The 16,334-nt window shown below is 34.3% G+C and overlaps 1 protein-coding gene across 1 annotated transcript in view; it reads left to right on the top strand.

Annotated features, from left to right (window-relative positions):
* The window catches only part of Nav3 (neuron navigator 3), a 342,152-nt gene that overhangs the window by 309,251 nt on the left and 16,567 nt on the right, over window positions 1–16,334 (top strand). Inside the window, exons 27-32 of the mRNA XM_027928253.2 lie at window positions 229–382; window positions 1,634–1,808; window positions 5,334–5,431; window positions 7,916–8,011; window positions 8,287–8,455; window positions 9,900–10,135. Coding sequence (XP_027784054.2) covers window positions 229–382; window positions 1,634–1,808; window positions 5,334–5,431; window positions 7,916–8,011; window positions 8,287–8,455; window positions 9,900–10,135 — 928 coding nt within the window. The remainder of the gene's footprint in view (window positions 1–228; window positions 383–1,633; window positions 1,809–5,333; window positions 5,432–7,915; window positions 8,012–8,286; window positions 8,456–9,899; window positions 10,136–16,334) is intronic.

Below are 16,334 nucleotides of genomic sequence, written 5' to 3'. Positions count from 1 at the left end.
GTTTTTAAATTTCAAAAAATAAGAAAAAAAGATTAAAAGAAAAAGAGAACTACTTTCAGTTTTGAACCTATAAATTCGTTATGGTTAATAAAACTATTTCTCCTTTTCTCAGCAAATTATTTCTGTACCTGCTGGGTATTGTGGCAGTTCAGCCTTTAAAAGAGGCACTATTTTCCCTAATCCTCTTGCTTCCCAGACCACCGATTTTGTGTTTGTTTCTTTCTTCAGGATCTGTGAATGCACAGAGGCTGAGGCAGAGATAATTCTGCAGCTGAAGAGCGAGCTCAGAGAAAAGGAATTAAAATTAACAGATATTCGGTTGGAGGCCCTCAGCTCTGCTCATCATCTTGATCAGATCCGGGAAGCCATGAACCGGATGCAGGTCTGTGCTGAAGCACCTTCAGGGAACAAAATGGAGAGATAACAATGCTGCCTTTCCTCTTCTCTCAGTTATTATGCAACAGATTCCATTTTTTTAAATCCCACTGTGGACATGTCCTCTGTTTATTCAGTCTCACAACTCAGTTCTTAATACTGAATAGAGAATTTTGTCAAATCCAGGGTTGGATGGAGGAGAGCAAACTGGCCAGTTGAACTCAGGGGCCATTCAAAATGCTTTTACCAGTGATTGATTAGGGCCAAGCGCTAAGTGTTAAAGAAACTACTGTAGTTTTTGGTTCTTTATTTTTCCATGAGTTACCTTCATGTTGGCTTTCTAAAAGTGTTCTTTTGAAATCTGGCTTTCAAGTACCTTCGCCTCTTTTCTATTGAAAAACAAAAACAATGAGGAAACTACACAAATTCCACACAAGATTTCTGTATATTGAAGTTAAAGTGACTTAGAATGCCATCTGTAAAAGTAAAGCTTTCGTATTTTTGGAAGCATCTAAAAGCTAAATTCAAAATCAGTCTGTGTTCAGACTAAGTTTCTATTTTGTTACTGTAAACCAGTAAGCACTTGGTACCACAGATGACGGAAATAAGAAAAGCTCATGCTCTGCACACTCATCTGCCACTGTATATATCCATAAGAAGGTCTTTATGAGCTTTGTGCCCCATCTTGAGAAAACAAAACCTTTTTCATTTGTTAACTAGAATTATGAAGTAATTTTATATCAATTTACATATTATTTTTGTTTTGTCCTGTTTTCCTACTCTCCATGAATTTACAGAATTAAAAATGGCATTATTTACCTAAGAGATTTTAATATCACTTTTAATATGAAAAGTGTTAGGATCTATTGAATTAAGATTTATGTTATTCTTAATTCAAATGAGAAATTAGATCAAGTCCAAAAAATAAAAACTACTCAAATTTGGATATTTTTTTAAAAATAAGGTTGGGTTGGACCTCAGAGTAGACTGCTTTCCTAGCATGCTTCAGGCCCTCAGTTTAATTCCCAGCACATAATAATTATTATAATAATGGTGTCTACACTTGAGAATATAGAAATGCATATATATGTGAGAGACAAAGGTTAACCCCTTGTTTAAAAGGAAATCCTCTTTTCATAATTTGTTTGCTTATCGAAAGCTTCACCACATGCTTTAACAGAGAAATCGAATACAAGCCTTGGTGCTACATTCTCATCAAACTAGCTCAAATTTTTCACATTTTCCATCTTGATAATAGAATGAAATTGAGATACTGAAGGCTGAGAACGATCGGTTGAAGGCTGAGACTGGTAACTCTGCAAAGCCTGCACGGCCACCTTCTGAGTCCTCTAGCAGCACCTCCTCTTCCTCTTCAAGGCAGTCCCTCGGGCTGTCTCTCAACAACCTGAACATCACAGAGTCCGTTACCTCAGGTGAGCTAATGCACATGCCCATCCAGCCCAGTGCAGGTGGGGACAAGCCTGGAATTCTGAGAACAGTAACCTCTCCTAAAAATGTTAACATTAATTATTGGAAATGATCCCATTTTTATCTTATAAATTCATTCTATCTACTTGTGGTTTTAAAAGCACATAACATGTGAAACAGGAAATCTTAGAGACACAAATTTCATACCATTTTTTAAAATATCACTTTTGCTTGGGAAGTGCTTCCTCCATGATTATGATGAATAAGATGAAGAAATAATAAGTATTTTCAGTGATGATCGTTAGTACTCATGAATATAATAATAATAACTCAATGCAATGCAACTTAATAGAATTTTCAGGGTACAGAGTCAGTTCCTAAATTAGACTAGATGATCCTGAATGATGTTGCCTAGAGAGAACATAATGCTGCTACATCATCCAGTCTGCAGTTCTATTAAATTTTCAACAAACTGTAAGAACATACTGGATTCAACAGTCCTAATGATGGAACAAGGGTACAGTTTTGATTTGATTGCAAATGGAATCATATGACATAATTTCATCCTAATATCTGATGAACTGTTCAATTATGAAGTGTAACTGCTCCTATGACATTGAATCATTTTAGGATATAAGATTTAGTTTAAGAAATGTTTACTTGAAGATCTGGGGTGATTACAAAGTACAACCACCAGATGACGCTTGAAAACCAATAGTGCTCATGTTCCTGGGTAATTTTATATGCCAGTGTAGAACTGAGACACTTCGCTCCTTGCCTTAAATCACATTGAAATATAGAAGGAGAAGAAGTAAAGAGGAGGAGGAGAAGCAGAAACATAAAGATTAAAAAAATGATACAGCATGCAAATTTTGATTACATTTTTTTTGTAAATTACATCTCTTCAAAAAGTAAAAAATTTTGAAAGTTCTATTATGGCTGTCCTCACATTATACACTTAAGTCATTTATATCTAAAAGGCAAGTTGGAATGTTTATAAACATTTGGGATCATAACTTACTCCCCCCACCAAAAAACCAAGCAAAATATATAGGTCTCTCACTCTAAGTTTGCTGTTTTGCTGTTTTACCAGAAACATTTTCTTAGCTGATTGTCCTGTCAATATACTGAGAGCAGGGAAGACCCAGATGTACCCTCAATAGGATTTAGAATAAACACAAAGGAAATGAATCACAAAAGAGCAAAACTTACTAAACATGATAAAATGATTTAAAAGTGTTATCTCATATGCTCAATAACCTGCAAACTAGATGCTATTTAAGCCCATTTTACAGATTAAACGACCAATACTTAGGAAAATGACACAGCAGTTTTGTTTTGTTTTGTTTTTCAAGATCATGTAACTAAGAAGTGGAAGAACTAATATATGAATTCAATCTGGATGAATGCAGTGCCTGAACTTTTAACTATGGTGTTAATTTTGCTTCAGGTAGCTGTAGCCACATATATAGAAGTCAAGCATAGTCACTCATTTAATGGTAAATCTACCCTACTGTTAGGAGGAGTGAGACCTGTTCAAAGTCAAACTTGAACAGATATGTGGATCAGCAATCCAGTTAAACCCCTTGCCAAGGATTACAACCTACTTCAATATCACCTCCTACACTTGCTCTTACAAAAGGCTTTTTGATTTATTCTCATTGACCAAACCTCTTCACCTTCACCTGCCCAGCCCTTCTCACCTTCTGGTCTTACCTCAGACATCACCTGCTCAAGGAACCCTTCCAGGATTGCCTATAGAGCTTCCTCCCTTCAGTTTCTGCTTCACTGACCTGTTGATTTCCTGCACAGTACATAACATTCTGAAACTACCTACTTGAGAATGTATACTCCAAAAGAGCAAGGAATTCATTTTCCTTCTCACTTTGGTATTCATTCTCAATGCCCAGCATAATTTCTGATATCTTATAGGCTTAATAGGTATTTGTTGAATATTTGTAAGTAGTTGAGCATAGTACTAATGAAGTAGTTTGGACATGAATTACAAGAAGTTTATGTATGAACAGCCAATGGAAAACTACTCTAATTTTCTGAAATTAGAAACAAGAAAATTAACACTTAAGGGAGAGATTTTTTTTTTTGGGGGGGGGGCAACATTCATACATACGTATGGGATACATTATGGTAATTCAATACAGGTATACAATGTGTAATAATCAAGTCAGGTAATAAGCATTTTCATCTCATCAAACATTAATCATTTCAATGTGTAGGAATTTTATATTCTTCTAATGACTTTGAGATATATCATAGATTGTTTTAGTCTATGGTTATCCTGTTCTAGAAAGGAACAAGAAATAATTCTTCCAGAGACTTTTATTTCTGAGTAAGATATATGAAAAATTAAAGACTATAAGGATATTGATCTATGAAAATAGTTAAATCGCAGTACAGGAGATTGTTGTTGATGAATCAAAAATTTCTATTGGAAATTTTCATATGCCTCCAGCTCTACGAAGTTGTTTTTCAACAGACTGTCCTCATACCATTTTTTGACTCCTTCCTCTGCAAAATTAACTATGCTTAATTACTAATATAATAGGAGCCATTCCATTTTCAGGATCCATCTTATTTAATTGTTTCTAGGATGTTGTAATCACAGCCATCATCTCTATAAAATTATAGGCAGAGCAATTGAGTCAGCTTGTTACCAGGCACATGTGCTCTTTAGCAGGTAACCAAGTTTCCTGTACTCATAGGACACTATCTTCGAATTAAGCATGGCTCAATAATAGCATCATTATTGAAAGAAAACATATCTTTGGGATAGTTTTTCGTAATAATTTTCCAAATATATTGTACCTGGTTGTGTCACTGGAACAAAAGATCTTGAAAATTAATCTTTAATCACATTTAAAAACTGATGCTTTAAAGGTTGACCAGCTTTATCATGTTTCTGTAACTTATAGATGATTACTAGAAACATCATATTGGTTTTGAAACTATTAATCCAAGTATCCAGGAGATCAATAATTAATATACGTATGTAGGGAAATATAAGGTCATGGTTAAAATTCAATAGTAGTACCTAATAATGGTAGATAAAAGACAATCAGTAATACAACTGAATATATGCCTGAAAATAATTTCACTTGACAGTCAATCTCAGCACCTTTGCATTCGCAAATTATATGAATATTGAGCTTGAATATTTTAGTTTGGATAGAAGGATTGGATTGCTTTTCAGTTTGTTACGGTTATAATGGTGACTATTACTTAGGTATTACCCAGACCTGTGTGTAATAGAAAAAAGGGTGGGGACTATTTCTTCATCCAAAGGAAATGATCCAACACTTGGATAAAGAGCTTTGGAAGCAGAAATAAGTTCTTAGATTAAAACATGAGCCCAAACACATAATTCATCTTATAAATGGAGGTTTTTCAGACCAGTTTGGCCAGAATGGGAAGCAGTTGCACTGAACAGAATAAAAATGGAGAAAGCAAAACAGTAAATAAATCTGAGCTAATATTACTTTTTTAATGTGTGTTTTTCTCTTGAAATCTGGTAGATATTTTGCTAGATGATGCTGGAGATGCAACTGGAAACAAAGATGGCCGCAGTGTGAAAATTATAGTCTCCATAAGCAAGGGCTATGGTCGAGCAAAGGTATTTCTTTAACTTTAAATTCTTTATAATAACTAGAGGGTGAGAATTCCTATAAGTTAAATTTATTTTACATTTGAATATTTGTTCTAATAAATATCCTATTGAAGATGTTTGCCTCGGTATTACCTTAATAGATTATATAAGCATAAAAGGTAGAGACATCACCATAAAAGTATAAATGTGTCTCATAGGTATCACATTTTCACTCTTTTGAAAACAGTATTGATTGTCAACACCCTTCACTACTAAAACTTATAAAAATTTATTTCCTTGACATAAACAACTTGTTTACCATACTCTTTGAGTGTCACTTATACATTTTAAGTAGTGTTTATGATGTGTAGTAACATGTCACTAGAGCGCTGTTAATATGACCTTTCTACAAAGAGAACACTGTAAGATGAACGAATATTGGGGACATCCGAAAGACATTCTACTGAATCAGTAGTCTATATATTCAGTAGTATTTAGCAGGATAAATTCCATTGATGCTATTAGTCTGCATCATTTTTAAGCAAGATCCTAACTGATCAGGCAAGTATTTTAACTTTTAGATTCAAATATTCCTTAATTTTATCTCTTTTTCAAAACTAAAAAGACTTCAAGTTGAACTTTTAGTTGAGTAGCCAATAATACAAATTTGTAAATATCCTATTTTTTCCCCATCAAACAACAATACTTTAGAATTTTAAACAATATAAGGACTTGAGTCTGAAAAGTGAGATAGAGCACTTGTGAATTTTCATGTTGAGCAAATGTTCCAAGGATCCAGTGCCATAAACTTCATGCTTGAACTGCAGGTTTGTGCCTACTCTTCCCAAGTGGATCTTTATGTTTAATAGTCTCAGTGAAATCTAAAGTAACTCTAATTTAAAAGCAGCTGTTACAAAGCATTGTATAAGCACTCATTCTGACAGCATTAGCAACATTGGCAAATAAATTTTTCTTTTTGAAATAATTCTAAAGGACCATGTCTTTTAAACATTTCTTTAAATAAAGCATCTAAGAAAGTAGTCATCTTAGTGTGGTACAATTGCCATGGCAAAATACCATATAAGTGGAGGTTTAAAAATCAAAAATGTATTTTCTCACAGTTTTAGAGGATGGCATATGCAGGATCAGGATTCTGGCCCATTTGGTTCCTGGTGAGGGCTCTCTCCTTGGGTTCCAGATGGTCAGCTTCTCCATCTGTTCTCATATGACCTTATGTCAGTGTCAATGGGAGGGAAGGTGAGAGATGCCCTCCAAGGCCATTAATCTGATCATGAAGGTCTCACCCTCATGATAAAATCCAAACCTAGTCATTACCTCCCAGAGGCTTCATCTCCAAGTACCATCACATTGGGGGATTAAGACTTCCCCATGTGAATTGGGAGTGAACACAAGCATTTAATCTGTAACAGTACCAGTCAGTTGTGGATTTCTCCACTATTTTCTGAAAGAATATACTGGCTTCTAATTGAGGTTATATCTCAATAATGCTCATCATGATTTACACATATAGGGTTAAATATTATAGATGAAGAAACTGAGGCCTTGAGTCAGCTAAATGATTTACCTAAAGCCATATTTCTTAAGTAGGTGGGAGATGTTGTGCATTATAGAATCCATGTCTTCTAACCCTTGACTCAGTGATTATTCTACCAACCTTGAATGGCCACCTAATTGGTGACTAGAAACAGGATTGTAATATATTAACTAACTATGTTTACTGATATTGTAATTGCTTTTCCCAGTCAATATTAAAGAGACTCCAGTCAAACCACAAATCCTGAGTTGTTTACATTTCTAATATTTCTAGAAATTCCTCAAGACCTCATTCTACAAAATACACACACACACACATTTTGAACCATTATGTGCATTATAAAAGTTTTCTCTGGCAGTTTCTTGGAAATACTGAATTTTCTGATAAATTGACAATTGGACATGTTTTATAAATATGCAAATATCAAACTCTTATGAACAACATTTCTTACATCTATATTGAATGGTAATAAAATTAAAGAATGAAAAAAACTAAGCATTGAACTTATCAAAGATAAGATCACAGAATAGTAAGAGAAAGTTCAAAGATTCATATGATGTAGTACTTTGCTGTCTCTTTCACCCTTTTCTTCCCCAAAAGCTTCTTCTTGTAGGATTGTACCAACTGTGTTAAATTGCAAGGCCATTCTCTCTGGTTCACCTCCCCTTTCCTTTCTACTGAACACATCACAAATCATTTTCTTTGACTTAACACTTCATCTAATGTCTTCTTTCCTGTTATTGTTGCTACTGCTGTTATTTTATTTGTTTGGCTGGTTAATTTGCTAGGTTCATATTTTGTTTTTGTATAACCCTCCATGTATATCTGTTACTATAGAACTCCAGGTTTAATAAATTCTTTTGTGTCAATCACCAACTACATCAATAAGTTTTAGTAGGAAACATATAGTAATAAGATGCATAGTTGAAGTTTATCTTACTCTGTTTTGTTCTTAGGATCAGAAATCTCAGGCATATTTGATAGGATCCATTGGTGTTAGTGGAAAAACCAAATGGGATGTCTTAGATGGTGTTATTAGACGTCTCTTTAAGGTGAGTTATACGAGAAAACCTGATATTAAATGTTCTTATGTGTTCCTTTTCACCTGTTTTACTTCACTTTCATAGATAGCATAGACACATCTGCTTTTTTTTCCTCCTCCATTTGAAATACAGAAAACCTCTCCATTTCTGCTGTTTAATATTAACAGTTCTTACATTACCCATATCTAAAATTCCTGACAACTAGCTTTATATCCCTGTTTTGTATTTGTTGCAGATTGTGTCAAACCTGTTTGGACTGACTTTTTCCATGTGTACCATTTTAGGAATATGTACTTCGAATCGATACATCCTCCAGCCTTGGTCTGAGCTCTGACTGCATTGCCAGTTACTGTATAGGAGACTTAATTAGATCCCAGAACCTCGAAGTGCCTGAACTGCTGCCGTGTGGGTACCTTGTTGGTGATAACAACATCATCACTGTGAACCTGAAAGGTAATCATGAAAGTGAAAAGTACAATTGTAACTTTTTTTTTTTTTTTTTTACCAATATCCTTTTCTTCTGTTTTTTTTTTCAGGCTTCCTTCAAGTTTTTATGTTTGCAAATTATGATAACACTTGAATAGTTTTAGTTTAAAGTGTCCATGTTGATTTTTTAAATATGAAAACCTTACTAAAATCACTAAAGACTACAGGATTTTTGTTTTTTGTTTTTGTGGTTTTTTTTTTTTTTTTTTTGAGTTCTGGGATGTAACACTTAGAAGAATACAATTCTGAAAATTCACCAACTTGCAAAAAAAAGAAATGTAATTTAAGGAATTTCAAAATTCTAGATTTTCTCCATTATCATTTTTTACCAGAGGAAAACTGGAAAAAAAGTATTGTGTGTTCCAAAGTAATATATTCATTTCCATATTTTAAACTTATAAACGTGTGTACTCAATAATTATACACTGGGGGTATAGAATGCAAGTAAAAATCTGGTGAGTAGCACAATCTTATAATCCCAGAGACTCCAGAGGCTGAGTCAGGAGGATCACAAATTTAAAGCCAGCTTCAGCAATTTAGAGAGGCCCTAAGTAACTTAGTGAGACCCTGTCTCAAAATAATAAATAAAAAGGGCTAAGAATGTAGTTTAGTGGTGAAGTGCCCCTGGTTTCAGTCCTTGATATGAAGGAAGAAAGACAGAGAAACAGAGAGAGAAGGAATGAATGCAAGAATCAGTAATGAGAAATTCTGTTTTCTTTGCTTTGGATGTTGTGACTAATTATGTATACTTGTCTCCACAATTCTTTGTTTGTATATGTTCAAGAATCAGAATGCATCTCTATAAACTGTAGGTTAATAGAGGAATTTATCAATATTTGATTTTATGATTAAGGTAATTGGGTTAGTAAAAGGAGATACTGTTGTTGCCCTTCCTAATTCTTTGCCTAACATTACAATTTGTATTCTTCAATTGTTCAAGTGTTTGTACAGCTGGGATGAGAGATAGAAGGTAATAAAGAGAAGAGCAAAAGAGTGAGAAAAACAAAGAACACACACACACACACGTGTGTGTGTGTGTGTGTGTGTGTGTACTTCCCATTTATTCTTAATGAGACTAATTGCTTTCAAAGGGAAGGAAGATTTTATGAGAAAAGTTTTAATGCTTCCATTTCTCTCTGGAGACATGAGTGGAAAACATGAAGTAGTCAGTGGAGGGAAGCCTGAACAAAAAGAAACAGCTTGTTTTCATTTGGCTGTTCACTCTGCCTTCTTACTGATACACTTTCTGTCTCAAATTGGCCACATATGTTTGTGGGATAGAAATATCTAGATAATTATTTTACAAGGACTGCATTCCTATGGCTAACAAATCTCTACCGATGATCTACACCATATTTTTTTAATATAAAACAGTAAACCGTGTTATTACTCTCTTTGTTTCTTCCTTCAGGGGTAGAAGAAAACAGTTTGGACAGTTTTGTTTTTGATACACTGATTCCTAAACCAATTACCCAAAGGTACTTTAACTTGTTGATGGAGCATCACAGAATTATACTCTCAGGACCCAGTGGTACTGGAAAGACCTATTTAGCAAACAAACTTGCTGAATATGTAATAACCAAATCTGGAAGGAAAAAAACAGAGGATGCGATTGCCACTTTTAATGTGGATCACAAGTCAAGTAAGGTAAGTCACAGAATCCAAAGAGAATAGCTGTTCTTTATCTGCAAATGTCTTAAACAATCAAGTTTTACAGTTGTGTGAGACTTCCATATTGTACATGAAAAAAAATATCCATTTCTTTGAGTAAAGCTATAATCTTGTGGATGAACAAGCTTTGCTTTATAAACTTGAACAAAACTGCTATTTTCGATAACATTCGGTTATCAGGAACTGCACAAGGCCTTGGGATTGTGCAGAATGAAATGGCAGAGCCCTTGTTGCCTGAAATTTTTTAGACATCCATTTAGGAAATGTTATAGTAGAAAAGAGGTTTGTGTACAGTGCTATGGAAGCAAGAGGGAGAAATAACTCACTTGGAAGAATCAGAGCTTTACAAAAAGGCAATACTTGGTCTGAGTATCAGTTGATAAATTGGAATTAAATGGGGTATTTCAGCAATGAGGATTTGGGAATAAGTAGAATATGTTAGGCAGAAAATCTGGGAGAGCAGCAGTTTGCTTATGTCAGATTCTTGAAGGAACTGTATTTGAGAACCTTAGGAAAATAAGCAGTGGTCCATTCTCCCCATCACCTGTGGTCTGAGATGCTATACTCATCAGCCTGAACACTCTAGACCATTATGTAGATGTGAGGAGCTCTACAGTATAGCCAGTACTTTTACACATGCTAAGTAAAAACAAAGAATACTAAAATAAATTAAGAAAGATAAACAGATAAATAAATAAATAGTGAAGGGCTAACGTGTTCTTCACACTTGTTAACTTTACTAGTTTTATTTATTAGAGTTTGAATCAATGCCGCCTAAGATTCTCTTGGGAAATCGTAACTGATATAAACAATACCTTGAGAGAACCTCAAAGACTCTGAGTTTTACTACTTTTTTGAAAAATAACCTGCTTTGATGATCTAAACTGACCTAGTCTCTCAGAAAGCTCAGGTCTGCAGATTTTAGAAATAAATATGACTCACAAACCTGTTGGATTCATGAAATAACCAGATATATAGCTTAGTGTTTAAGTCATGAACACAGCCACTTGTAGGATTTAAGGCCATTACTGAATTTCCTTGTTCCTTCACTTTGTTTTTTTTAATCTGGAAAATAGAGGAAACAGTAGGGTTGTAGTAAGGACTAAATGAGTGTGTGAGTGAGAGTGTGTGTGTGTGTGTGATGGAGATAGATACAGAACCGCACAAGTGGCGAGCACAGTGTGAGGCTTACCTGCAACTATTAATTATTCATCATAGCCTTTGGATTCCAATTCAGATTTCTTGCACAAATATATACCACACATGTACATGCACACAAACATACACTCTCCCTTGTTAAAAATTGTTTTGTGTATATTCTTCAAGAGTAGCAATGATGTACATAAAATACAATGGGATATCTTAAAAGTTAAATCAACACAGCCTGTAGATTCTGAATATTGCCTTGGACCTCAGCACTATTCAAATTGTGGCTGAACCACTCATTGTTGTTTCAACTCAATAGAAGCATAACTCTAGAGATGGGATACTTGACTCTTCTCTGAGCTAAAGTAGGAAGAGCACAATTGGTTGGTTGCTTCAGCCAACATGTTTAATGCTTCCTGCTATTTTGTCTCCTTGTATCTTGACAGAAAGGCCTTTCAACACATTTTTTTTTCTTTCCCGCAAAAAAAGATGAAATGATTGAAGTCTCTTAGGTATCCTCAGTGTTCTCTTTGGTTTTTCTCAGTGTTGATATGCCAAAACTCTTCACAAATTCCTCAATGAAAAATAAATAAATAAATAAACAACAAAGAAAAACAAAAACACTGGTTAGAGAGTACAAGTTAAATGGATTTATAAGAAAAAACCAAGGCACTTTGATAAAGGTGGAGATAACTTAAAATCAAGGTGTGAATTAAATAGCTTGATTTTGAGCTTCATTATTATATAGCTTGATGCACTAAAATAAAATGAGTAATTTTCATTAATTATAAAATATACCTCTCCCCAAGATCCATATACTTGTGTATATACATATATATATATATATATCCTTTTATTTTAATTTATTAAAAAATATTTAGTGCTGAGAGATATTATTAATAATGTTATGTGAGTGTCCTTTTAAATTTTTTGATTATTTCTAACACTCATTTTCTGCTTTTTTAAAAATAAAGATCATTTGTGCCATTGTTAGGTCAGTTCAATATTTGCTTTTGCAAAATAATGGAATGAGAAAAGCATTTCCAGGAGTGTTTGAATGGAAGTAATGATGCTTGGAAACAGTAATAGGAAGAAACCCATGGGGAAAAATCAGATGGCATTAATCACTGGGAGAACACAAAATACAACTGAAAAATGTTTATTGCTTCTTTATGGCTGTTAGATATGAACGAGCTGTCAGTAATGCTGGATAAGCAGTCATTGCCAGAGACTTTGGTTAATCCTTTCCAAGTTGACAGAGAATCTACACTATTTGGGGGAGGCGAGGATTGGTGTAAGTGAGGATGATATTAAAGAAGAGGGAACGACAAGTTGAGTTTGTGCTAGGAATAGCTGCTAAGAGTATGGATTGACTAAAGTAAGATGCTAATGAGGAATGAAATGATAAATCTATCCTCTGGAAAAAAATTGGAGCTGTGTAATTCTGATGTTTTTTATGCTATGCCATGGAGAGCACTGAAGACATACATCCCTAAAGCACTTACAGATTTAAAAAAAAAAAAATCAAACAATAAACCATCAAATAAAAAAAAATCTTTTCATGTTTTTGGTACCTCTTCATTTTACATTCTGTTCCTCTTCCCACACTTCAAGCCCTCCCTCAAGCTGCCAGCTGGAATATTTTGATTGAGAGCAGTGCACATAAACAATTACACTTTGTGACATTTGATATAGCAGGCCCAGAAAGCTAGAGATGGATTTAGTGAAGAATATGTGGCCAGCCAAAGCCACCTGGAATGTTAGGTTGGAAAAGATCAGAAAGTTGGACTTGGCAGATTCAATTTTAGTGTGTCTGGAGTGAAATTCAGAGAAAGCAATGATCAACAGTGTTTATGTAACTATAACGTTCTATCTGTGTTTTCAAGGTAGAGATATAGGATTCATCTCATTGTTCATATCCACCCGGTAGATACACCTGCTGTCTTCTACCTAAGTAGATATGGATGTGAAACTTAATGCATCAGTACCTTGATCTAAGATTCCATCCCCATCAAGCCAGAGGGAGGAGCATGGACAATTTCAAAGGGGTCTGTGAAACACTCATAAGAAATATGAAAAAAAAATCTTTATGAATGTCTGTATATCTTCCTGGTTTGTAGCTGTTATTAGATCCCAAGGGATCTACTACCACTCTCAAGAGGAAAAAGAACTACATAACAATGTGATAGCTGTGCTTATCCAAATTTACCCAGCGACTTCCTAATTACCAAATACAGCCTCTGTTCTCTCTCTCATTCTAACTGTCCCCCATTTGTGCACACACACTCTCCCTCTCCCCACACTCCTTTCTCTCTCTCTGTCTTTCTCTCTCATTATAGCATATTGCTATAGTTGATCTCCCCTTTATAGAAATTCTTCTAATGTCAGAGTTATTATTTTCTCCTTATTTCTTTGCTACTTTCCTGGTAAGTTTCTTCTCAGCCTCTCATTGACTGCTCTTTCTTCACCTACCACTAAATGGAAATACTCCCCTACATTTCAGTTCTCTCTCATTCTGTTCTCCTTTGGACAGCTCCCATGGCTTCAACTTGTGTTGATCTATGTGGTTGACATGAATGGAACACTCTCCCAAGTTTGTAAATTCTCTTTGAGCTTACACATGTTTTCATTCATCTAATGAATATACATGTTTATAAAGGATAACTTCACTTATGAAAGAAACATTAGAAGTGCATCCTTTTCCATTCATCTCAACCAAAACCACCCTCCCTCCCAAAACTAACACACTCTATCATGTGAACTTTACATTTGTTTTCTAACTGCTTCATTCACTATTCCCCTAAAATTTCCTTTCACTCTTTTGTGGGCTTTCTCCAATCACATCATAAAAAAACAGAATATCTTTTCATAATTAATTAAAAATCATCCAATGTTTTCCCATTGCTTTCCGAACTAGATCAAAAGTACCACACTGTTCCCTATTCAGACCCATACAGTCTCTTGGCTTCAACGATTTCAGTATTCTCTGGTCTAGTCTACTTCCTTCACAATATACTTACCACACTGTTCAGTTACAATTCTATTTTATGTAGTTCCCCAGAGTATTCAATGATTCTGCATCACCAACAGGAAAATTCCACTGATCTTAACTATTATTTAATATTGCAAACTTTCCTTTCTAATTTATTTACTTTCTAATTTATTTGCTTTCACAAACCTTGTACTACTCATTCTTGCCTACATGATTATCATATTTACCTGCTTCTGCTTTTGATTATTCTTCTCCATTTGGAATGCTCTTCTCCTGTTTTTGAGCATCAAAATATTACCTAATCCTAAAAATAAAGGGTTAGTAGCAAATAATACTGCCACCAGAAATTCTTTTTTAGAAGCTATGATTAATCTTTATGTGCTGTAAACAAAATCTTTGATCTTTGCAAGTAGTATGTTTTTTGACTGTTAATTATAGTTATATATGTACATGCCTAACTTTCTATTCTAGGTAATAAGCTTCTTGAATTTTTTTCCATTTCTAATTAGTCATTATATCCTTCACATTTCTGTTTCCTTTGATTAATAAATTGCTCTCCCCTGCTGACGACAGACAAGCAAACAAACATATCAGTGGCTCACAGTTGTTCATGTAGTCAAATCCGACTTTCTCTACGTGGATCCAAAGTCTTTGTTTTTTCTTCCATTGTACACACTACTACCATATAGTATATTCTCCTGTAACAACAGAATCATTACTGTTTTGCAAAATACATCATGCCCTCATACTTTCCAACTTTGAATTGTTCTTGAAGTTTTCCTCCACTGCCTCCTGTCATTGAACCTGAAGGCTAGCCACATATTTCTCTTACATCTCCCTGTAGGGCTCTGCATTTCACTAGCATGGTATTGTGATTCACTTGTTGGCCTGCTTCTCTGCTTATCAGCTGTAACTTTCTGGAGCACAGGTATTATGTTTTACCTTTGAATCCCTGTGCCAGAGTACCAGGGACCTACTAAGTGCTTGATAAAGATGTGTTGAAAAAACAAATAACTGCAAGCTTTTCAGTTGGAATTTTACTCATTATTCAAGGTTCTTCTCAAATCCCATCCTCTCTATGAAGTCCCTTAAGAACCCCCAGTTGGAATTATTCCCTCTGTCTCCTACAGGCCTCCCTTAGCCTCTCACAGAATGTTAGGCATGATATTTTTTGTAAGTTCATTGTTCATATGTGTGCCTACCTTCTCCCCAAGCTCTACCACTATGTGCTTCAGAAAACTGTCCTTGAAGCTCCCAGCTAGGTGAAGTCTCTTCCCTTGACTTCTCAAGTTTCATAAGACACTCTTGATATTATAAGAAATGCTTTCTTATATTTAAATTTCAGTGCCTAATATGATACCTTTTAGAGCTCTTGGAGGAAGGCAGTAGGATCTAAACTTATAAACATAGTAGAAAGAGAACATTTTATAAATGAACTAATTAATGACTTAAGATAACTAGATGAGTGATAGAAATTTCATTTTCTTTTTTAAGGTAAATTAAATCCTCCAGATTTTTTACTAGTTTTAAACAAATTTTATCTTTATTTCTGATTTTTGGCAACATTTATTTTATGTGACTGGTTCTATTCTATTTTATGGTATCTTTGTTCTGTGACACAACAAAACAGTATCTTAGATATTTAATAAATTAAATATAAAAGTCTTTAATATTTTATATTTAAATTTTATATTTGAACTCAATATTTTATTAACAAATTAATATTACCAAATGTCTTAAGTCCCTTTCACTTATAGTTCTTAAAGTTGTCTACAGACAGAACAAAGTAGCATTTAGAGTGAGTAGTTCTTATATTTACCTGGCTGCCAGAAATTGGGATTCTGGAATTGTTCTTTAATCCTGAGCAAGTTATTCAAATTGAAAATGTCATTGTAAATATGCAAATATTATGGAAATGCTCTTACTGATTAGGATAATTCTAAGAAAACTAATTATGTTTCTGGCCTACCCATCTGTGAGAATGGCCAATCATGGAACTGGTTATCATATTTAGATTAAAAGCTATTAGGACTAGTA

Source organism: Marmota flaviventris, chromosome 3 (genome assembly GCF_047511675.1).
Source record: "Marmota flaviventris isolate mMarFla1 chromosome 3, mMarFla1.hap1, whole genome shotgun sequence".
In the NCBI taxonomy this organism is placed as follows: domain Eukaryota; kingdom Metazoa; phylum Chordata; class Mammalia; order Rodentia; family Sciuridae; genus Marmota; species Marmota flaviventris.
Note: the sequence above shows the minus strand (reverse complement) of the source record. Positions and strands in the feature narration are given on the sequence as shown.